The sequence below is a fragment of the Pteropus alecto genome, unplaced genomic scaffold (assembly GCF_000325575.1).
Source record: "Pteropus alecto unplaced genomic scaffold, ASM32557v1 scaffold160, whole genome shotgun sequence".
Lineage (NCBI taxonomy): Eukaryota > Metazoa > Chordata > Mammalia > Chiroptera > Pteropodidae > Pteropus > Pteropus alecto.
In genome coordinates, this window is record NW_006429864.1 from 4263814 (window position 1) to 4286618 (window position 22805).

At 50.8% G+C, this 22805-nt stretch overlaps 2 protein-coding genes across 2 annotated transcripts; one reads left to right on the forward strand and one right to left on the reverse strand.

Annotated features, from left to right (window-relative positions):
• Window positions 1-488: 488 nt before the first annotated feature.
• Window positions 489-6099, reverse strand: PHYHIP (phytanoyl-CoA 2-hydroxylase interacting protein). Its single transcript, XM_006904378.1, has 4 exons — window positions 5935-6099; window positions 4557-4731; window positions 2663-2780; window positions 489-1023 (listed from the first exon to the last, which is right to left on the reverse strand). The coding sequence occupies exons 1-4, from the start codon at window positions 6097-6099 to the stop codon at window positions 489-491; spliced, it is 993 nt and encodes a 330-aa protein (XP_006904440.1).
• Window positions 6100-17450: 11351 nt separating this feature from the next.
• POLR3D (RNA polymerase III subunit D) lies at window positions 17451-22449 on the forward strand. Its single transcript, XM_006904379.3, has 9 exons — window positions 17451-17606; window positions 17836-18005; window positions 18817-18860; window positions 19455-19606; window positions 19758-19882; window positions 20090-20258; window positions 20639-20904; window positions 21359-21511; window positions 21677-22449. Exons 2-9 carry the CDS (start codon window positions 17841-17843, stop codon window positions 21797-21799), a joined length of 1197 nt encoding a protein of 398 aa, XP_006904441.1. The 5' UTR covers window positions 17451-17606; window positions 17836-17840; the 3' UTR covers window positions 21800-22449.
• Window positions 22450-22805: the final 356 nt, after the last annotated feature.

The window sequence follows — 22805 nt, forward strand, 5'->3', positions numbered from 1 at the left end:
CCTGAGGCCCAGCTAAGCGGCGAGGGGCATCCTGTGGTGGACCTGAGTGGGGTGAGTGGGGCTAAGGAAGAGCACCCCACAGCTCTCTGTGTCACCTCTGGAGGCAGGTAAGCTACACGTGGGCTTTGCCCTGGAGAGGCTTCCCGGGGCGAGCCTAAAGGCTACAGTCTCCATGAGATGGAGGCCTGGGATTAAGCAAGAAACAGCAGGACACGGACACCAGAGAAAAGGGGAAGTCTCCAGAAATCCCAGCCCCCACCAACCTACTGAGGTTAAGAGCCTCTCCAGGTCTAGTGGGCATGAGTGGGCTGCGCCCACCAAGGGGACCACCCTCTGTTGCCTCTAATGCCAAGGGGTGAGGGAGGGGGAGACTGATGGCAGGGAGGAAGCAGGGGGACAGGGGAAAGAAAGCCAGCTCCCTGAACCGATGCCACCCAAGCCTGCCCTGCCTGTCATCACTCCCTAGTCCCCCAGCTTCCCAGGAGTCCCTAGCGGCCCACGCTGATGTTGCAGGTCTTGCAGCTCGGGTCTTTCTTGGCATCAGCAGTGGACAGGCTCATGAGCTGGTGGCCGCTGATCTCCCCCAAGGTGCCCAGGGACAGGTCAACAGGCTCGGTGTAGATGACTTCCAGGATGAGGTCCTGGGCGTGGCGGAAGACCAACTCCCCGTCCTCCACGCTGCAGGTCAGGAACTTGTTGCAGGCAATGTCCAGGAGGGGCAGGCGGTCTCGGCAGAAGCGGTCCCCCAGGGAGCCCTTGGGAGCCAGCACCAGGATGGCGTAGTGGTAGGCCGTGTACATACAGTAGAAGTCCGCAAAGTAGAGGTTGGTGCTGGGGTTGAAAAGGCGCTGGGCGGGGATTTGGAAGCGCCAGCGGCCGTAGGGGGAGTCCTGAGGGGGCTGGCCCGTGTTGAACTCCGTGTTGCAGCTGAAGAAGACGCCGTGGAGCATGCCGCTGGTCGGGGAACCGTGGCTGCCGCTGTTGTCCTTCAGGTAGGGCTGCAGCATGTTCCCGCAGTGGGTCCTACCCCCCCAGGGGAAATGCCAAAGGGAAGGGAAAATGCCACTGGTTAGCTGGGCTGAGGCTCGGCTGCTGTGTGCAGTGAGAAGGGAGCCAGCCCAGCTCCTGGCTCTCCCACCAACCGCCGCCTCCACCAGTCACAAATAGAACTTCCCAGAACGAGAGTAGGGAGGGCCCTGGAGATGGGCTGATCCAGCCCACTCCTTCACAGAGGAGAGGTCTGAACCTGCTGTTCCCCAGCTTAAAACCCGCTGATGGCGCTCGAGTGAAAAGCAAGGCCATCACGATCTGGTCTTTCTGGCTCTACCTCCTACCACCCCCACACCCACAGGTGACATGGGAACCCCACCCAGCTCTTTTCTGCCTCTGTGTCTGCATTGCTCTTCCTTCTGCCTGGCTGCCCTTCCTACCTTTCTCCACCTGGCCTGGCAAACTCTTATTCATCCTTCAAGGCCCAGCACAGGTGTCCCCTCCTCTCCGAAACCTTCAAGGAACATCAGGCACTTACGTTCAACAAAATTTTGATTGCCCATTATGTGCAGGACACTGAATTTTAGTCAATGATCGCACATACTTATCACATTCCATCCGTCAGTACTGTTCCCTGACAGACTCTGAGGTTTTCGGAAAGGGAACTTTATTCATCTAAAGATGGCACCCTGGCACATATGGGTGCTCTCTCTCTCTTTCTTGTTGGCTGATAGAGAAACCCAAACTGAGCCAAAGCCCTCCCCACTCGCCTCACTGCCTTCCCTCTTTAGTACGAACAACAAAGACCCCTGAGGCCTCCACTGCCCTGGGGTCGGGGCAAAACCACCTTCCCGGCTGATGCAGTGATAAAGACAGCACTGGCGGCAGCTTGCCCTGGCCTGGCCTTAGACAGAAATGGACTTGGAGCAGTGTCAGCAGGATGGGGAGGATGGGCAGCCTGGTCCTGGCTCTCCTGAGTGACTAGTGACATGCTGGCTTTCTGGCCTCAGGCTCCCCATGTTTCGGCTGAGGGTACTAGGTGGGATCATCTATTGGCTAGAGCATTTTTGGATGAGAAATCCTCTCTCTTTTCCCAAAGAAAATTATACATAGGCAAGCCGTAGGCAATAAAAGCAAAGCTTCTCAGGTTGAATGATAGATGTGGGTTTCACCAAGTCCCATCCTTGGATTTCCTGGACAAGCCCTCAGCACCACCCTAAGAGCTGCCTGAGATGCGCCCTGGAGCCTCAGGCTCCCCAGCACACAGTGTGAAGACCGCGACCCTTCACGCTCAGAATCCACTTACACCCTGTGCCCACCTCAACTCCTCCCCTCGGGACCCAGCGCCTGAATTGGAGAGATAGCTGAGCTGCCACATTAGAACCCAGTGACAGGAACCACCCCCAAGGAGGGTCCCACCCAGGACCTCACTTGCTCAGGCCTGTTGGCACGGCACCCCAGGTCATCCCGAGTACCCTCTCCTCCCCTGGAGCCCAACCCCAAGCCACTGGCTGCCCCCCAGGGCCAACCAGTAACGGGATGGCATGGAGACTCCATGAAGAGGGTCTGGCAACTGACAGGGTTGGGGTGACACCAGACGGCCTGGGCGGCTGAGGCAGCTGTGCTGAAGGAGGAAGGAGGGACCCGGTGGGCCACACAGGGCCTCGCGCACCTGGCGTGCTGGAAGTACTCCTTGTGATGGTTGCGGTAGAAGACGGAGAAGCGCAGCATGCGGCCAGCGATCTGCTCGGCCTTCTCCTGCAGCTGTGCCAGGTGCTCCTTGGCATAATCTGCAAGAGTGCAGGTGGGTGAGATGAGAGCTGGGCGGGGACCACAGCCCGCCCTCGTTCCTGCCCCCCCCACACGCACACATACACCAGCCCACCTCTGTGCTCAGAGCAGCAGGGAGCACCCAACAGCCACAGCACCTGGGACCACATGAGAATGGGCCAGCTGGATGCTGTCTGTCCTCATCACCTCTGCACCTCAGTGCCAGAGGCCCCAAACTCTCTGCGTCAGGCAAGGGCAGGGCTGCCCAGTTATACAATCATAATGGGCAGGCAAAAGGACTGAGAGGAGAGAATTTGAAGTTCTTTAGGGACAATCCCTTGAACCCAGCGGGTAGAAGGCTGCCCCCACAACCATGGGGAAGCCAGTGGTCATTACAGGCAGGGGCTCATGCAACCCTTTACGCTCAGAATCCGGGGTAAGTGTTTAGGCAGACCGGGTCTGGGGTGATGACTCCACTTGAGCATCCAAAGAAAAGCAGAAAGGCCTGGAAACAGAGTAGTGAAACTAGACCCTCCCGGGAACCGAGGACCCAGGCAAGGCTGCTGCTAGCTTAGACAGCACCTTTGTACAAATTAGGAAAAGGTCCCCTTTCCTCCTAGCTGATGCAGCTCTGGCCAGGGTGCTGGGTTTGGCAAGAGGAGTGTGGACTGGACTGCAGCCATCCCCAGCTCCCTTGTTTGAATTAAACTCCCACTACACATGGAGTTCTGGGGTAAAAAAAAAAGGGAAAGGGAGCACGTCCAGAGAGTGGGGTTTGCAGCTTAGCTAAGAAACAGCGCCACTCAAAAGAGAACAGCAGTTCGAGGAGATGGGGCACAGAACTTGGCAGAGGGTAGAGCCAGCAGCCTCACAGGCCCGGGGCTAAGAATGTCCCCTGCCCCTTCCTTGTGACAGAGAGAGATCTAGGGCAGTTCTCATCATGGAACATCATGGGGCAGATCCTGGGTCATCAGCGACCAAGTACGCATGAGCCTGGCGTTTGTTCGTGCTGGAATTTGCAAGCTAAGTTCTGCTAAGAAAGTTCACGGGACCACTGAATATGGCTTATTTCCCCGGGCTAAGTGGAGGCTCAAGACAAGCAAACAGTGATTGCTCCATGAAACATTATTCATCAACCAATGATCAATTAAAAAAATGCGGTCTGGCCACACCATGCATATTATTCCACCTTAAAAAGGAAGAAAATTCTGACACATGCTACAAAATGGATGAACTTTGAGGACATGATGCTAAGTGAATAAGCCGGTCACAGAAGGACCAATACTGTGTGGTTCCCCTCACACGAGAGTGGTCAAATTTACAGACAGAGGTGGAATGGTGGTTGTCAGGGGCTAGAGTGAGGGGAGAGGCGGAGTTGTCATTTAATGGGTACGGAGTTTCAGTGTAGCAGGATGAACACGTCCAGGAGATCGGCTGCATGCTAGTGTGAATGTACGTAGCACTTCTGAACTGCACACTTACCAATGGTTAAGATGGTAACTGTTACATTATGTGTATTTACCAAAATCCAAAAACGTATGTTTGGGCCAAGCCAGAAAAGTAACTCCATCCCTTTATGGAAGTGGTGTTGTCATCATGATTAGCCGTGCTCACGTCTGCCTCCTGCATCAGGCTGCAGGCTTTTAAGGGGTAGGGGCAGGTCTCCTCCACCTGTGTCTCCCCAGTGGCCTAAGCCTGGTGCTGGTGTACAGCAGGTGGTCATAGTGTTTTCTAGGTTAAGACGAAACCCTCTCCTGAGCATAATTAAACTGGCTGTGCCCACAGGAGGGCCTCACCCCCGGTGCAGAACTCGACCGTCTCGCTCCAGCCGGACACCAGGTACTCCCCGTCGCTCTGTTTCACAGCGGTCTGTACTGCCACACTGTACTCCGTGCGGGGGCTCAGGAACCAGTGGCCTCTCACCGTCATGGGCAGTGGCACAGCTTTGGCCACAAGCTTGGTGGGGACATCCTGAGATATGGGGTGCAGACAGAGAGCCAAGAGTCAAACTGGGGGTCATGCCCAATCTTGGCATTCCCTCAGACCTCCACCCCCGGGTGGCCCATGCCTCCTGAGTAGGGCCAGAGTCTTAAGGATTCGATGGCTCAGTGCCCTGGACACCATTTTTCTGCAGAAGCAAGCAGTGGCCACTGGGAAGACCTTACCGATACTCCCCAGCCTCCACCCCTCCTTAAGGCCTGTTCTCTTGGGAACTAAGGAGAAACGCCACTGGGGTGGAGGCCTGCAAAGTTGAGGGTGGTGAGACCTCTATTTTCGAGGGAGACTTCGAGAGCTCTGCACACTGCAGTGCCGTCTCCACGGCAACGGCCAATGCTGAGAAGCCAGGGAGGAAGGGAAAATATGCCTTATTCTTTGGGGGGGGGGGATGGTTAAGGGGGTGGTGTTGAACATTCACGTCACCGTGGCAACTGGCCTGCCAAAAGACACCCAGATCGGGGAGCCAGTTCTAAAGAGAGAGAGGGTGAGTAACCCACATGATGCCGTCGTCGTGGGAACCGGCTCCTTCCCACCTCACTCTTCTCCCTGCCTTTCTGCCAGCGTAGAAGATGGGAGCCTTCTTCCCGCTGGCCCCCAGAGCAGCTTTAACCCAGGGAAAGGACACCCCAGCCAGCAAAGGACTCTCTCACGTTCCTTTTCTAAACCCAGCAAATAGGCCAGAAGGCCAGGGGTAGAGAGGGTCACAGAGGCCTGAGGGGGATCATTGAGGCCCCAGCAAAGGGCCCCACCCCTGCCCATGGGCCACGTTGCACCCAATCAACAACAAGGCTGCTTGCAGAGTCAGGGGCCGTGCCCAGGTGAGACGTCGCGGCCCTGCCCTGGGTTTTCTCGAGCCCCGGTCTAGCACCCCAGTCATGATGCTGGTAATAGTGTTCGGTTTGCTGAGCCCTGAGCCAAATGCCACACAAACAGTACCTCACAGAAGCCTCTCACCAGCCCACAGGCGCTGGCAGCATCATCATTCCCTTTTCACCAGTGAAAGAACTCGGGCTCAGAGAGGTTCAGTAGCTTTCCCAAGGTTGCACAGTAAAAAGAGCCTGGATTGGAACCTGGCCTCTGCAAACCCACAGCTGTCACCTCCAGGCCCTGTGTTATCCTGCCCCGCCAAGAGCAGGTGTGGGGGAAGTAGCGGAGGCTCTGGCCTCCCTCACTCACCCGGTGCTTGAACTTGTTGGAGTTCTTATTCTCCTTCTTGTTGAGGTCGATGAAGTAGTGGGTGACCCTCTCCAAGTCACTGTTCTCCATGGCCCAGGAGATGCGGAAGGAGTCACAGGTGATGTTATTGACCTCGATGCTGTGGGGCGTGGACAGCAGTTCCATGCTCCCCTCCTGTTTGGCTCCTGTGGGGACTGCGGGGAGACGGAGAATCAGCACCTCCCTCCCCATCACGGAGTTTTCTGGAATGTCTTGCTTGCTCCCAGCATCCTTTGCGAGGCGGAAACTTGAGGACCCATTGATTGCACCTGCCCCATCACATCTGACGGAAAGATTACATGAGGAAGGCTAGAGGCGGGGACCGAAGGTGGGATGGGGTGTCCCCCACGGGGGGGGAACTTGGCTCTCCTTGGAGGGGTCTGCAGAGCAGACGGCACCTGACAGGTGGCAGAGGCAGTGGGGATGCTGCAAACGCAAGGCAGGACAGATTCGCAGCAGATGGAGCCGAGGAGGGAGCCCTCAGCAAGCAGGCGTGAAAACGAGAAAGGGGTGGGGGTGGAGAGAACAGTGCGAGGTGCAGGAGAAACAGGAAGCACCCACCGAGGAGATGGGGGTCAGGGTGCAGGCAGGCTTAGGGCACCAGCAGCCGAGAGGCCAAGGGTGCCAGGAAGGGTACCAGGGCTCCGGGGCTCAGGCCCCCCTCCTCTCTGGGGTGACCCCGCAGAGGTCACCATGACATAGGGCTGGGCGTGCAAGTGCCACAGAGACACACGTGGATGCACTGGTGTTGGGGGGAGGGGCGCCTATCACAAGCCACAGCCCTTCTCCCACCCCGTAACTTCTACTATCCCTCGTTCCCTCTCGGCCATCCTCTACTGCTTTACTTTTTAAAATAATTAGTTTTACCTTTTTACATCTATTGCAGCTGACTATGTACTAATAATTTCATAAACACCATCTCATGCAAGCTCACAGTAGGTAGATACTATTATTATCCCCGTTTTACAGATGAGGTAGCTGAGGTTGGGGGGTACTAAGGTGCCAAAGTCCATACAGCTAGAAAATGATTTGGACTCACGTCTCTGACTTCAGAGCCCAAGCTCTTTATCATTGAACTAAGGTTGTGTCTCCTCGCGTGAGAGTGGGTGTGCGCGTGTATGTCACAGGTGTCACGTGTGTGGCATATGCGTATGCACAGGTACACATCGTTTCCCGCTATTTATTTTTCCTCCTCCTGTCCTTCTCTTTTAAGCAATGGCATTTTCTCTCACCTCCCCTTCTCGCTCGTTCACTTCTTCCCCTGGCTGCTCTTCCAGGTGTAAAAGGACCACATCACCATCACTCTCAACTGTGCTCAGCGAGGAAGCGCGGACTCTGGCCCTGACTTCGGCCTGGCTCATTAGAGCCCTGGGGAGCAGGGTGGGGAGGGGAGAGGGAGGGGAGAGGGAGGGGAGAGGGGAGAGGAGGGGCTCTCTCTCTGGGACAAGAGCGGGAGTGCGGGCTGGACTTTCTCCCAGTGGAATCCACACTCCCCCGTTCTCCCTCAAGCCCAGCCCCAGCACACCACAGGTCCCTGGAGTGTCAGCTCCTTTTCAGCTCCTCCCCTCTCCCTCTCCCTCCTCGCCCAGGTGCTAAGGGTGAGGGTACCTCGTGCCTTCAAAAACAGTACTTCTATTTGTAGCTTCCAAAAAATCCAACCCACACTCTCCTGTCAATTAAGCCTGCTCCGGAGCCTGGCAGCTCTAAATTAATCCATAGGCTGCCTGGGTGGCAGGCACAGGGTGAAGAATATGAGTGATGGCCCTTACCTGTCCCAAGGTGTCACCTGTGTTCTTGTTTCATTTTAGCTTCCCACCCTAAAGTGTATGCCTATCTGTTGAGAGGTTCGGACAAATGTCAGTGGCTTCATGCACAGGGAATTCTTGGTAAATAAGCATGGGGGTGCTACTGGGTTCACCCCAAAATTAAACAGAATGGATTGGGTGTCTAGAAACAACTGCACAGTAATAAACCAGTTTGTAATTCACAGGGACAGGTGTGGAGCAGTGGAGAGTTGCCGCCCCCTGGGCTCCCACTGAGCTTCTCCCCAGGAAGACGCACGTGTGCCCCCACGTACACACACACGCAGCCATGAACACGGGCACAGCAACACAGACACGTCCCACCCCAGGGAGGGCCTGAGCAGCTGCCTCCCACTCACACGGAATGCAGTCCACACCCCCACTACGGGCGGCCACTTGTTCCTGCCTCAGTCTCCCAGAAACAGGGCATCCGTGCTTGGTGGCGGGGTCTCCAGGACCAGCTCATCCTTTCCCCTCTATAGTTCTAGGAGAACTGAGACTACTTCCCATGCGAGCTTGGGAGAGCGCCTTGAGTGACCCTCGGAGAACAGTAAAGCAGGGTCGACCAAGGGTGGGCATGAACTCCAGTTCTCCAAACCCAGATGATTGAGGAAGGGCAGGGTATGAGGGACAGGTTGAGGCAACACCTGAGAAACACCTACACTCCCATGTAAATCCACCCTGACCCAAGTATTCACACACCCACATGCAGGTGAGAGCGCGTGCGTGCACACACAGGCACCAAGTGTGCCCACCCACACCTGCCACCCACAGGATGCACACACCTTCTCAGACATTCTCATTCCCACACACTCACCTACGCACTCAGGTACTTTCTACCACTGTCCACATTCTAAGAATGTCCTGCAATGTTCCCTCCGCAAGCTGTCACTTCCACGCGGACCCACGCATGAACATGTTCACAGGCTCATGCACACACATATGCATGCGACCTTCTCACAAGCCATATTTGAGGGAAAAAAGAAACCACAGGCACCAACATGCATGCATGTCAATTAAACCTCCATAGAAAGCAGGCACCCCATACGCCTGTTTGCACTTCCATGTACACTCACACACACGTCGACCTCTGCCCACATTCTGGTATTCACTCTCAAGTCTTCTCCAGGCTCAAAGACACAGACTTTGAAAAGGTGTTTGTCTCTGGACACACTGCCAGCCCTGAACCGTCACATGCCAACAGGTTTGCACACCTACGCAGCTCTGCCCACAGAAAGGGGCTTCTGCCCACACTCTCCACCTACCTACCCGCTTCTGCTCCAGAGTCACACCTTCCCACATAGAAACCCTCCGTCGATATGTACTCCCACACACATGACAAGCGATATGTCCACTCCATAAATATACTGCTTCGCACTGTCCCCTCCTACGTGTACCCACAAGCTACTCCGATAAGTGATTCCCCACACATGTGCCTCACATGTACAAGAAACATATGTTGTTAGACATGCCACACAGCAGTCAAAACCCACACATGAGCATAACTGCACGCAGACAGAACTATCTACGCAAGCAATCCTCCAGTCTTCTCGAAAGCATGCATACACCGTGCACGCACTGACACCCTTTGCCCATGCCCATTCAGAAAAGCCACTGCATGCCAAAGGAAAAGCTGTCCCCCACCCCACCGTCCCTCTGGGCACCGCTGACTGCAGCAGAATGGTCACGGGGTGACTAGCCGTGGTGCCCCGGAGACTGGATCCAGCTGTTAACCCCGTGGCCAAGGGCCTGGGGGGAAGGGGACAAGGTCGTTGGCCCTGGTAATCCAGAGGGGCACGGCAGGCAGCATCAGGACCTTGGTGCCCCTGGCGTCTAGCCCCTGGCCACCCCGATTCCTCTCGGAATTGGCAGCAGGATGATCTTGGGAGGAAGGGCACTCACCTGGCTCCACCGGGCTCTGCAGAGGAAGACCTGGAAGGGAGGGAAGGGACAGCCCTCTGTGTGGATGGCCCCCCAGGCAGAGGGGCAGCTGCCAGACCCTGGGTCACAGGCAGCAGGGCTCACTGGCTCCTCTCGCTCCTTTTACGGCTGCCAAGAAGGTTTCTTCCATGCCCCGCAGGCAGCCCCTGCCTGCTCCGCAGCTCACCGCTGCCCCGGGAGAGGTGATGTTCCCAGCCGAGCGAGCGAGCGAGAGAGCGCAGGGAGACGCAAGAGCGAAATCAAAGCAGCGTGGAGGAGAGAGAGGCAGAGAAGGCGAGAAGGAACGGGAGAGCCAGACCGAATCTGGCTCCACCAATGGGATCGGTGGCTGCCCAGCGTCAGGTGACAATAAGCAAGCTTGGTCCCTGTTCGCCCGGGCTGGTGGGAGGGGGAAAGGGCAGAGGGTCTGGAAGGGAGCTCCTGGGATGTCCTCACAGGCAGAGGCGGTGGCTGCTCCCTTTCCTGTTCTTTCAGGAAACGTGCCCTTAGCAGAAGTCCTTCCAACACACCCTTACTTGGAAATCTCTCACTTGAATGCAGCCCCTAAACTTTAGGATTCTGGGAGAGGGGTGGGGCTTAGCCCAAGGGCTTTGGGGAGCTTAAGGCAAAAGTTCTGATTAAAGGGAAGGGGTATCTGTGCAAGGGCAAGGTCCAGATCCGAGGGGAGCTGGGGAGTGTGGAGAGGGTCTGTCTTAGTCTAGATCCTCTCCTTGGGGCCTTTCATTGACCAGTGGCTCCATTTTCTTACCAACTCTATCAAAAGATATCAGATCATAGCCCAAGGAACCCTAGTGGTCTAGGGAGAATCCTCTGGCTACATAGGTGTCCCCAGGGGAAGGGACAAGAGAGGGAAGTTGTGGGGCCATGAAGGGTATGCAGAGCCAAGAACGTGGGGGCGAGAGAGACACACAGAGCTTGGAGTGTTCACATCCCAGCCAACCATCTGGGCTCAGAGGAGCCGAGCCCTGAACACTTTGACCAGAAGGGGTACTGTAAAAGCCTCTCTTATCTGCAGGAGGCTTTTCTATCACCGAGAAATGAGAATCCTCAAGGAAGAACACTCAAGGAAATTTGAATCAAGCAACCGACAGGGAATATGCGCCATGTGGAAAAGCATGGGCTTTGCGGTCAGACAGGCATGGTTAAAATTCTTGCTCTATCACTTTCTAGCTGGGTGACTTTGGACAAGTTACTCAACCTCTCAGTCAGTTTCTTTATCTGTGAAATGGGATAATAACGCAGGCTTATTGTCATCATTGAATGAGATCAACACGTAAATCACTCAGCTGCGGACCTGGTATGCAAGAAGTGCCCAGTGACCTATCAGAGCTGTTTTCATTGCCATCGTATTGACAATGTCTGCCTGCAAGGAGTGCATAGTCTTTTAGGGGAGAAAAGATGGACATTTAGAGACACAATTAGGGAACAAGAAGTAGACAACTAAATTGCAGGTACAGGTAAGAATTCCGAGGAGGAGTCAGGGCCAGTTCCAGGGCACAGGTGGGGCCCAGTCAAGAGGAGACTGTGGAAGCAGGAGTGTGGTGGGGGTCTGGAGGGCTGGTGTGGGGACAGCAGACCGGGGACAGCAGACCACGCAGGCAGGCCCCAGGTGAGGGCCTCAGAGAGCCACCGAAGGCATGAGCTGAGCATAAGAGACACTCACTGAGAGGGACTCAGGGGCTGCAGGCATCGGCAGCAAAGATTAGAGCAGGTGACAGTGGACAGAAAGCGAATAGTTCACAGAAAGCAGAGACAAGCAGAAGCCAATCCCATCTAACTGGGTGTGGAGAACCTGAGCAAGTTTGGTCGGATCCCGAACCACAGAATGCGGTCTGGTGTGTTACTCTGAGGCAGGATTCAGCACTCCCTTAGCCAAACAGGAGTAGGTCCCGCCCCTCACACACCTACGCTGAGATGGTGAAACTCCGAAGAGATGCAAAACGTAATCTCATGGTTATGGCCAGCGCCAGACATCTACACCAAAAACCTATCCCTACCACCTTCTGGAAGGGTGGCATGAGGAAAAAGCCAGTTTCTCTCTGCCTCAGTTTCCCCCTCTGTAAAAGGAAGTCTAGTCCCAGCATGTCCCTGCCTCTCACCTTGGCAGGATGGCATGTAGCGAGCCCATGAGATCATACGTCCCGAGCAGTGAACAATAGCCCTCTGAATGTGCTTTTGTGAAGCTGCGTGCTGGCGTCAGGTGAAGGCACCAACCCTCTCAGGGGTTTGCCTCTTCTTGCCTCAGAGGACTTCTCTGTAGATCACATGAGGAAGCACACGGTAGGAAGAAAGCATCACGTGCCAAACACAACTACCTCCGCGTGAAGCCAAACAACTGCCGAGAGGCACTGCTGCTGCGTTTTTATCTCTAATAAACTTTTTATTATGAGTAATATGTGATCGTGGTGAAATGAGATTTAATTCTAATAGTTAAGAGAAAAATCAAAGTTGCTCATTTCCTCACCATTCAGATATATGCCTATGAGAGATATACTTTATTAACAAAACTAGAAAGTATAAATACTGTTTTATAACCTGCTTTTCTCACTTATCTGTTCATTACATCGTATTTCTACAGAATCGTTTCAGCCGCTGTGTATGTTCTATTGTCAGGTGATACACCCTTTTTGGGGGAGCCAATCTCCTACTCATCTGTGATTAAGTTATTTTACTTTTTCTCCATTCTAAACAACACTGAAATGAACATTCTTACAGCAAAATCTCTTGCCACACCTTAATTATATTTCCAATAAAATCTTAAAGCATATGGAACATATTTGGATACAGATTTAAACAAACTAAAAACAAAAAAAACCCTATGTGGCAATTGGGAAATTTTAATATTAACTAGATATTTGATAATATTTAGAAATTACTAGCTCTGATGACATTTTATGGTTATCCTTTTAAAAGGATTATCCTTCAGAGATACATTTTATAATATTTATGAACGAATGGCATGATATCTGTGATTTGTTTCAAAATTATCTGGGGTGCGAATGGAGGGGTAAATGGAACACGACCGGCATGGGTGGATAACTGTTGAAGATAGTACATTGGGTTTCAATTAACTATTTTCTCCACTTTTGTGCATGCTCGAAAGTTTCCATATTAAATATTAGAGCCATAGGATGATAATAATAACAAAAGCATTTATTAACCAAGACAGTGCAAGGCATGTGATTCTCACAACCCTGAAAGATGGAGCCATCAACTCCATTTTGAAAAAGGCTGATGGTGGGAAATGAGACTCAGTCCATATGAAGTAAAACTAGATTCAAATCCAAGTGTGAGTACAAAGGCTTGTTCTTCATGGTAGAGAGATACAGAGCCAATATAGAGTCTGAGGTAATAGAGATGAGGTTGTAAGTGAAAAAAAAAATCCACGGTCTTACTATTGCTTATGCACTTTGCAGACTTAAAATGTTTACGTGTATTTCCCATGGTTGAACTAAGTGTGGAGATCTCATTGACCAATGAATGTGTACACATCCAGACAGTCCAGAAAAACCTCCTCGTTCATTTACATGTGTTGACAGTGACAGGAGTGAGAGCAGTGACTGTTTATAAGAACTGTATGAATTTCTCAGTGCTTATTTACTTTGCATTTTTGAAATTATGTTGAGACCTCTTCCAACTCTCATCGGTCACCTGGTTTGAACTTACTAAAGAGCATTAAAGTAATTCTAAATACGGAAACGTTTCTGAGCAGTCACTCGACTGAAGAATATGGTTTGTTTGTTTGTTTTAGCTTTTTAAAAACTGAGAGATTTAACAATTTTTAAGACATGGAAAGATGCTGAATTATATTTAAGGACTCTGAGAAACTAGAGAAGAGACACTAGTGAAATGTTGGAAGAGCAAAAGAAACTTCAAGGGAAGATAAAGAACAATAAAGAAAGAATCACAGCCGAAATGAGAAGTGGAAGGACTAACGTGATAGAACCATGATCCTGGGATAGTCACTGAGTTATACCTGAAGCGGAACAGCATAACAGAGGAACTGTGGAACGCCACTGCGCACTACGTGGCAGGATACCAGGGACAGACAGACACACCGAATACACAAACCGCTACCATGCTGGAAAGGCTTCCCCCCACTCACACAGTATTTGCCACACTTATTCTCTCCAGACAGTTGCATACAGAAGATCCGATAGAGAAGACACGTGAAAAACACAACACGAAGATGGCCTTTACATCCGTGGTGCCAAAGTTAAATTACTGATGCAACCTACCTGGAAACAAGCCACCCTTCTTTTTCTAACACACATCCAGATTCGCTACTTCATCTCACCACAAGCTGGAATTCATTCATTCATTCGACAAAAATTTATTGGGTGCTTCCTATGTATCAGGCACTGTTTCAGACAATGAGGATATTGTAGTGGGACTTTCTGGTGATGGGAAGAAAGACAAATAAAAAAACTTTATTAGGTGATACATGCTACACCGAAAAATAAATCAGTAAATAACGATATGGAGTGTCATAGGGGAGTAGGAGGTTACAATTTTAAATACAGCCATCAGAGGTCTCCTTGAATAGGTGACTTTAGGATAAAAAAAAAAAACCTGACTGAAGGAGGGAGGGAGCCATGCAGAATTATATGGGAGAAGAGCATCCTAGGCAGCGAGTAAGAGGCCTTGAAGCAGAGCATACCAGATTGTTCTAGAAACAGCAAGGGGACCAGTGCAACCGGAACGGAGTGAGTGAGGGGAATGTGGTAGGAGCTAAGGACAAAGAGAAGGTAGGTGGATGAAAAGATGACACAGGTCTGTGTAGGCCAGTCTAAACCCTCTCGTTTTTGCTCTGAAAAGGCACTGGGAAGTTTAGAGCAAAGATGTAACCTGATGTGAAATGTTTTAATTATGCCATGTTGAGACAAGACTGAGGAGACCCAGGCGGTAGCAGGGAAGCCAGGTAGGAAGATATTTTAATAATCACAGCAAAAAAAAATGAGGGTGACCTGGACCAAGGTGGTATGTCAGTGAAGGGGGAGAGAAGTGGTAAGATTCGAGATATGTTTGGAATAGCTGAAATATTAGATTTATGAGAGGATGAGAGGAGTCAAGTATAGCTGCAAGATTTTTCACTTGAACTACTAGAGGGATGGAGCTGCCATGTACTGAGGTGGGGAACCTCAGTAGGTCGAGGAGGAAGATCAAAGTTTGGATGAGGACGTAGGTTCGAGATGCCTCGCAGACACCAAGTGGAGGTATGGGATAGGCAGAGATATCCATCTGGAGTTCAGAGAGGTCCAGACTGAGATAGGCACAAGGTCTGAAGCCGAGAAACTGGACCATTGCCAAGGGAGTTAAGCATAGAGAAAAGGGAAGAGTTCCAAGAACTGAATTCTAGAGCTCTCCAATGTTTAAAGCTCAAGGAGGTGAGGAAGAATCCCAACTAAATGGCCCGCAAATGATGCAAACAAATGAGGACAAATTACTCATAAAGAACAAGTAATAGCTTGAACTTGGATAGAATTCTCATACCACACATTCCTCTTATTCTACTGATATGTATTCAAAACAGTCTCTCATTCATTTAGTATTTGCAACACCCATCAAGAATTCACAGGAACAGGCTTTCGACAGAATCTGCTTATATCTTCTGAAATCTGCACTTAGACCCAGAAAACTATATTTGTTCTTAAGAGTTTGATTATAATTTCACTAAGCTATCAGAAAAGAATGAGATTATAGTTTTTACTATTAAATACGTAAAAATGCAATAAACAAATTAAGATCTGCTAGAATCACAGATGTGATTACACAGGGTTCAGCTAGCAATGATTTACAAGTTTCTTTTGAATCTACATAAAAGAGTGAACACTCTTTGGGAGAAAATATAGAGGGAGGTGTTGGAGCAAGTTAAGAAATAAATAGAATGGTGCCGAAAGTAATTAGCCTAATGAGAGAGAAGGTTGGAGAAGCTTCTTAAAAGGAAATTATAATAATCATTGTCAGAAAGTAATTCCCCAAATGTTAAAGGTGGAAGACTTGATTTAAGTTTCCTCTCCTCTTGTCCTTTTGGGGTGAAGCATATTAGCAGAAGCCTTTTTGAAAGCAGTTTAGCAATATGGATAAAGAAACATAGAATACGCATGTTCAAAATGGCATAGACACTGTGGAAACAGTTCGTCAGTTTCTTATAAAACTAACCATACAACTACCATTCGACCCAACAGTTGCACTCTTAGACATTTATTTATTCCAGAGAAATGAAAACCCATGTTTACACAGAAATCTGTACACGTACGTTCATAGCAGTTTTATTCATAATAGCCCAGATGTCCTTCAAAGGATGATTACACAAAGCATGGGTACTCAGTAATGAAAAGGTAGTGATCATCGCAACAACTTAATCTCTAGGGAATTATGCTCAATGAAAAAAGCAATCCCAAGATATCACATACTGTGTGATTCTATCTTTAAATGATTTCCACTTTTGAAATAATAAAAGTATAAATATGGAGACTAGCAGTTGCCAGGGGTGGTCGGAAGGGAGGAAGGTATGGCTACTAACGGGCAGCTAGAGATCCTTGTGATGGAAATGTCCTCTATTTTGACTATCATTGTCAATATTCTGGTTGTGACATAGTATTGCAGTTCTGCAATATGTTACTATTGAGGGAAACTGAGTGAAGGGTACTTGGGAATCTCTGTATTGTATTTTACAACTGCATGTGTGTCTACAATTATCTCAAAACAAAAAATGTTCTTAAAAAAAAGTATGTCTTCTTTTAGTCAGTTATCACGTCTGGAAATTTGTCCTAGGGATACAATCTAAAAGAATAAAAAATGTTAAATGCACCAGATGTTCACTACAGCGTTATTTACAACAGGGAAAAGAAACGATCCTAGTGTCCAAACAGAAAAAGTTAGACAAATCATGACATAGCCACTTGAGAATTAAGCAGTCTTTTGATGCAGCAGCCAAGAAATGTTATTTGAAAAGGGAGGATACAAAATTGTAGTACAATACAACAGCTCCGTGAAGGGGACTGGAATATATTACAAAAGTTTCAAGAGTATTCCACGTGGAATTCTAGCAGAAATGTTTTCCTTCTCTCAAACTTTCCATAATGTTGTTACATGGTTTTTACATGGTTTGGGAATGAGGGTGGGGGAAATAACAGTAAAGAGCATTTTTTGTTAAATTACAAATGCTTGAGTCACAATAAGTTTTTTAAATTCGTCCCTCCAGCAGCCCGCAGTCTTGATCCCAGCGCTGGTACCATTAGGCACCCGGTTGGTCCGCTGGTGCTGCTCCAGAGCTGTATGCACAAACCCCAATCCAAGACCCCCCCAGAAGTCCAGGAAAGGGACTCCGAGCGAGGGCAAGACCGCTGGCGGGTGGTACACTGACTGCACCAAGGTCACCATCGAGTCGGCAGCCGCAGCTCGGCCTGGCTAGGGATCCCCCGACTCTGAGTCGGGGTCTCGCTCTCTGTCCGGCGCTTCTCGCCGCAACCCGAGCCGCGACCCCACTGCCCCAAAGCCCCTTCGCGGAGAATCCCCACAAAGTGACGGCCGCCAAGGCCCCAAGACCCAGAGATAGGCATCTCCGCCGCCCCGCGTCGGGCTAAGACCCTCCCGAGCGCTGCACGGTAGCATAACTAGGACCAGACCCCTCTTCCTTTTTCGCCCTCTCAACCCAGCTTTTCCCGACTCCGGGAAGAACCGGGAAGAGAAGGCGGAGGCGAGCGGGGCGCCGCCGGATAAATACTGTGGCCGGCCCCGCCCACCGACCTCACTTCCGCCTCGCGGCAAGATGGCGGCGCCCGGACCCCGCCACGCAGACTTCCGCCTGGTGCTGAGACCCAGGGCCAGCTGTGTGTCGCGCCGGAGCTGAAGTCGGAACGCACGCGGTGTGGAGCCGCAGCTTGGGTGCGTTGGTGTGCGTCCCCGCCTCGTGCCTGGCCGGGGCCTGGGGGTAGGGTGCGCCAAGGGCTCTGGCCGGGTGGTTCCGGGAGTCGCCACGTGGGAGGGGAGGAGCTGAGACGCCGCGGGAGAGACGCACTGACTTAGGGGCGGACAGCCAGGTGGGTGGGGTTCCGCCTAGGGTCCGCGTGTCCGTCCCCTCTACTGACTTTGTCCCTTTCCACTTCTCTCCCAGGCAACATGTCTGAAGGAAACGCCGCGGGCGAGCCCAGCGCTCCGGGGGGGCCCCGACCCCTCCTCTCTGGGGCCCGGGGGCTAATCGGGCGGCGGCCGGCTCCTCCCCTCACCCCGGGCCGACTTCCCTCCATTCGCTCCAGGGACCTCACCCTCGGGGGAGTCAAGAAGGTACCCAGCTATCTTGAATTCCAGGCCCCTAGGGTTCAACTGATGTTCTTGTAGGGCCTACCATGTGCTAGGCGTGGCGTTGGGTCTCACAGATCTCGTCCCTAGACTTTTACCTACAAATTCTGGGGAGCCTGTTTTATCTTCAGGTCTAGATGTTGGATACAAGCTGTTGACATGGTTCTCAGCGTTGGCTGAAGGGCAGAGAATCCTCATTAGATCAACATCTTGAGCAGTGCTTATTTTTTATGTGTTTTAGACACCTTTAAGAAACTCATGAAAGTCATGAGAGTATACACTTTGCCTGCAGTTTTAGAGAGTTCTGAATTCGCCATGGATCTCAATGTGCAAACCTATGGTCTAGAGTAGAATGAATCTTAGGAATGGCATTAGATGCTCTGTTTCTCTCCTATTATGTTTATGACTATAGATATAAAGAGTAGCCCGGAAAGCGGGGAGGTAAGGGGAATGACAAGCATTAAACAGCCAGTTTTTAAAGGCTTAAGTTTGCCTAGGGAAATTCTGGTGGCAGTCTAACCCATCATCTGTTTGCCTTTCAGAGGGCAGAAGCTGAGGCTGCTAGTTTAAATGGTTTTTGGTGCCCCTTCTGTGTGTAACTCTGCTGTCATCATGACATGACTTTCCTCCTTTTCAAGCATGAGTTTATCACTATAAATCTTTGACAACAGTGTGGAATGTGCAGAAGAGATCCATGGTTTCGGTCCATAGAAGATGCCCTTTGGGAGTTTTTCTTTTCCTCTGTACTTTGGGGTCAGAATTTACCAAATCAGTGACTCCTGTATTTTACTTTCAGAAAACCTTCACCCCAAATATCATCAGTCGGAAGATCAAGGAAGAGTAAGTAGCTAGGCCTTCTGAGTACTTACTCCATATTTACTTACTCTGAATTTGCGCATTTTGAGAAATAACTAGGTATGTAGCTCAGAAATTTATATTGGTGTATTTAGTTCTTTTCACTGGTGATTGTCAACTCTGGCTTCCAGGTGATTCTAATGTGCAAGCTTTGAAAAAATACTGATACCTGGGAGTCTGTCCCAGAAGTTGTGCTTTAACTTGTTGCAATGAAACAGTGATTATCTTTTACAGCCAGAGTTGACAGTCACTAGTTTAGACAGAGATCTATCAGGTTTTCCCTTAAGTTGTTTTGAATTACAGCCTTCCTGCTTTCAGTCAATACAAAAAATCCACATTTGGGGGCAATCTCAATAATTTAATTTTTGAGCGATAGTTCCAATATATACTCTCAAACAAGAAGATAAAGTAAAGCCAACTGAAAGGACTGCCCCATCAAGGAAGTGAAAAAGGTACTAAGGATTGGGTTCTGTTTCTTATGAGGTAGTTATTGGCTCAGGTGGAATAGAGTGATGTGAGAGAATAAGCAGTTCTCTGAGGCAGGGCGAGTGGTTTCCCTTAACTCATTCTCTTTGACAGGCCCAAGGAAGAAGTAACCATCAAGAAGGAGAAGCGTGACAGAGAGAGAGACCGACAGCGAGAGGGGCATGGACGGGGCCGGGGTCGCCCAGAAGTGATCCAGTCCCACTCCATCTTTGAGCAGGGCCCAGCCGAAATGATGAAGAAAAAGGGTACAGAGCTGCCGAGGAGGAAGGGCTCAGTGGATTTCAGTTCAGACTGCCTGAAAGAAGGGCAAGGGCAGTGGAATTCCCCTGCTCCCAGTTTAGTTTTCCTTGCTTTTGGCCCCTTCCTTACCCCTGATGAGCTGGTTTTTTCCTACAGGGAACTGGGATAAGACAGTGGATCTGTCGGACATGGGGCCCTCTCATATCATCAACATCAAAAAAGAGAAGAGGGAGACGGATGAAGAAACAAAACATATCCTGCGCATGCTGGAGAAGGATGATGTAGGTGCCAGCATGCTGTGGGGAACAGCCCTTCTTTGCAGCTGTGGAAAGGGCCTCTGGGAGCCAGGGTTGGGGGAAGAAGAGCTCTCTGATGTCCTGGAAGCCTGGTGAGCAGCAGGCTTCAGTTTGAAAGGGGCTAAGATGAACTGCAGTCCAGTTATGTGTGTATGCTAGCCATGCCATGTGACCCCGTCTCTTCTTTGGCAGTTCATTGATGACCCCGGGCTGAAGAATGACACCCGAAACATGCCTGTGCAGCTGCCGCTGGCTCACTCAGGGTGGCTGTTTAAAGAAGAGAACGAAGAACCAGATGTTAAGCCTTGGCTGGCTGGCCCCAAGGAAGAGGACATGGAGGTGGATGTGCCTGTTGTGAAAGGTACTCTGTGCCAGTTAACATCTCGTTTCCTTTTCTGTGGCTGCCCTCCACCAGGAACGCCCTTCCCCAAGAATGAGCCTCTCAGACTGCTGCTGATAAACAGGTCCCCTTCCATCCCAGCTGTAAAATGTGTGGCCTGAACAAAGACACCAAAGCCTCACACTCACAGGGTTCATGCTGACATGTACCTGTTGGCTCAGCCTCAGTTATCTTTTGATAAGTCACACAACTCCTGGATCCCTCTTCCCAACCAATGAATACTTCCCTCCAGCTTCATGGCTGAGTGACAGTGGAGCAGGTGCGGGTGAAGGTATGGGTACAATGAGATGGCGTAGAGGGTGGCCACTTGATAGTCCTTCCACTTGTGTTACCTTGGACAGTGAAAGAGGAGCCACGAGATGAGGAGGAGGACGCCAAGATGAAGGCTCCTCCCAGAGCAGCCAGAAAGACCCCCGGCCTCCCGAAGGACGTGTCTGTGGCAGAGCTGCTCAGGGAGCTGAGCCTCACGCAGGAGGAAGAGCTTCTGTTCCTCCAGCTGCCAGACACGCTCCCTGGCCAGCCACCGACTCAGGACATCAAGCCTATCAAGACAGAGGTGCAGAACGAGGATGGACAGATGGTGGTTATGAAGCAGGAGAAAGACCGGGTACGCGCAGGAGTGAGGTCTGTGAAAATGCAGGGGGGTCAGGGAGTGAAGCAGCCACCTGTAAGGGGAAGCAAAGATGCGCCACTCAAGCCAAAACGCAAGAGTAATCCGCAGTTGTTCTTTCTTCCCGTAAGGGCTTTGGGGCTTTATACTTCCACCCCAATAATGTATCTGTTTACTTTTTATAGTGAAATATTTTGAACGTGTACAAATGAGAGAACATACACTGTCATGCGCCATCACCCAGTTCAGCAGTTACAGATAATTTGTCCACTTGTTTATATGTTCACTGTGGATCTTGTTTTTTAACCAGTGGCAGGCAGCCCTAGGAAAAGGCCCTCTTAGGGAAGCTCATGCCAACTTTTGCTGCTCCCTTCCTTTGGGAAAGGGTTTGTTCATGAAGGATGGAGGAAAAAGTTCCTTACCCCGTTTCCATCCTCGAATCTCTTCACAGGAAGCCAGGCTGGCAGAGAACACTTGCACCCTGGCTGACCTGACAGAGGGTCAGGTTGGAAAGCTGCTCATCCGCAAGTCGGGAAAGGTGCAGCTCCTCCTGGGCAAGGTGACTCTGGACGTGACAATGGGAACTGCCTGCTCTTTCCTGCAGGTGAGAGCCTGTAGGGTCAGGGCAGAGGCTCTTTCAGAGATTAAAGAGTATTGACAGATCAGTGCTTAACAAGGGAGGAGACTTCTCCGGATTGTCACGTTAAAATTAGGATCTAGTGATGGCTGTGTGGTTTTGGTTCTCATCACCTTCTTTGTTGATTGGCAGGAGCTGGTGTCTGTGGGCCTTGGAGACAGTAGGACAGGAGAGATGACAGTCCTGGGACACATAAAGCACAAACTTGTATGTTCTCCCGATTTTGAATCCCTCTTGGATCACAAACACCGGTAAAATGAGCAGATGGAAGATGGTGGTGACTGTGCCCACGGCTGCTGCTTGCCCCAGACGTTTTGTTCTAAAATCTGTGCGACCCAGAAGGGGCCTGTTAGCCCACCCACTCCAGCCTTTGGCAGCCATTGTCCCACTTTTCCCCACAGGGCCCACGTGGCTCCCTCCCACAGCAGCTGACCTTCCCACAGCATAGATAATGCAGGTCCTTGCTGCTGGGGGACTCGTCCCTTCTATTTATTTTTTATGTCTCATCTCTTCAACTGACTGCATCTTCCCCAGGTGGAGAGGGGAAGGCCCATGGAAAAGTACAGGTTCCGATTCATGGTGACTGTCTTGGTTCTCACGGTGGGAGGCGTAAGGACCGTCACAGCTTCTCTCTCTCTCCCTCCTCCCTGAGATGAGTGTCTGAGCAGAGAATTTTTGTGTCTGAGGCTCGGCACTCAGTCCCAGCTCTGTCAGTAACTAGTTGTGTGACCTTGGACAAACTACCTAACCTTTCTGAGCCTCTTGTTCCTTATTTGATAGAAATGAGGACAATACCTACCTCACAAGGTTGGTGTGAGGATTAAATGGAACATTATAGATGAAATCTCCTTGCACAAGGCCAGACATACAAAGTAGGCGCTCAATAAATGTTAGTTTCCCTTCCCTTCGCCTGAGTCTGTTTTCAAACAAAATAGAGACTCCGAGAATCTCGGAGAAAGTAAACAGAGCTGCTTCATCCCTGCATTTTTACTCCACGTTGCATCCCCAGGCCTGGTGCTCTGAAGGGACAGGTTCAGGCCTTCTGTGCCCTCTTTCTCCTGAGCACTCTTAGCCAAGTGCTTCCTGTTCATTGCTGTGAGGTCTTAGCTATAGGTTCTATCAGAAGTGAAGAAGTCGGAGATTTCCTCCCAGCACCCTATGAATGCCTTTGGGTGACACTGTGGTCCCAGGACTCATTCCTCCCACCCTCACTCCTGCAAAAAGTAGCAGTACTCTTCTAGCTTGCATTTATGTTACTTCT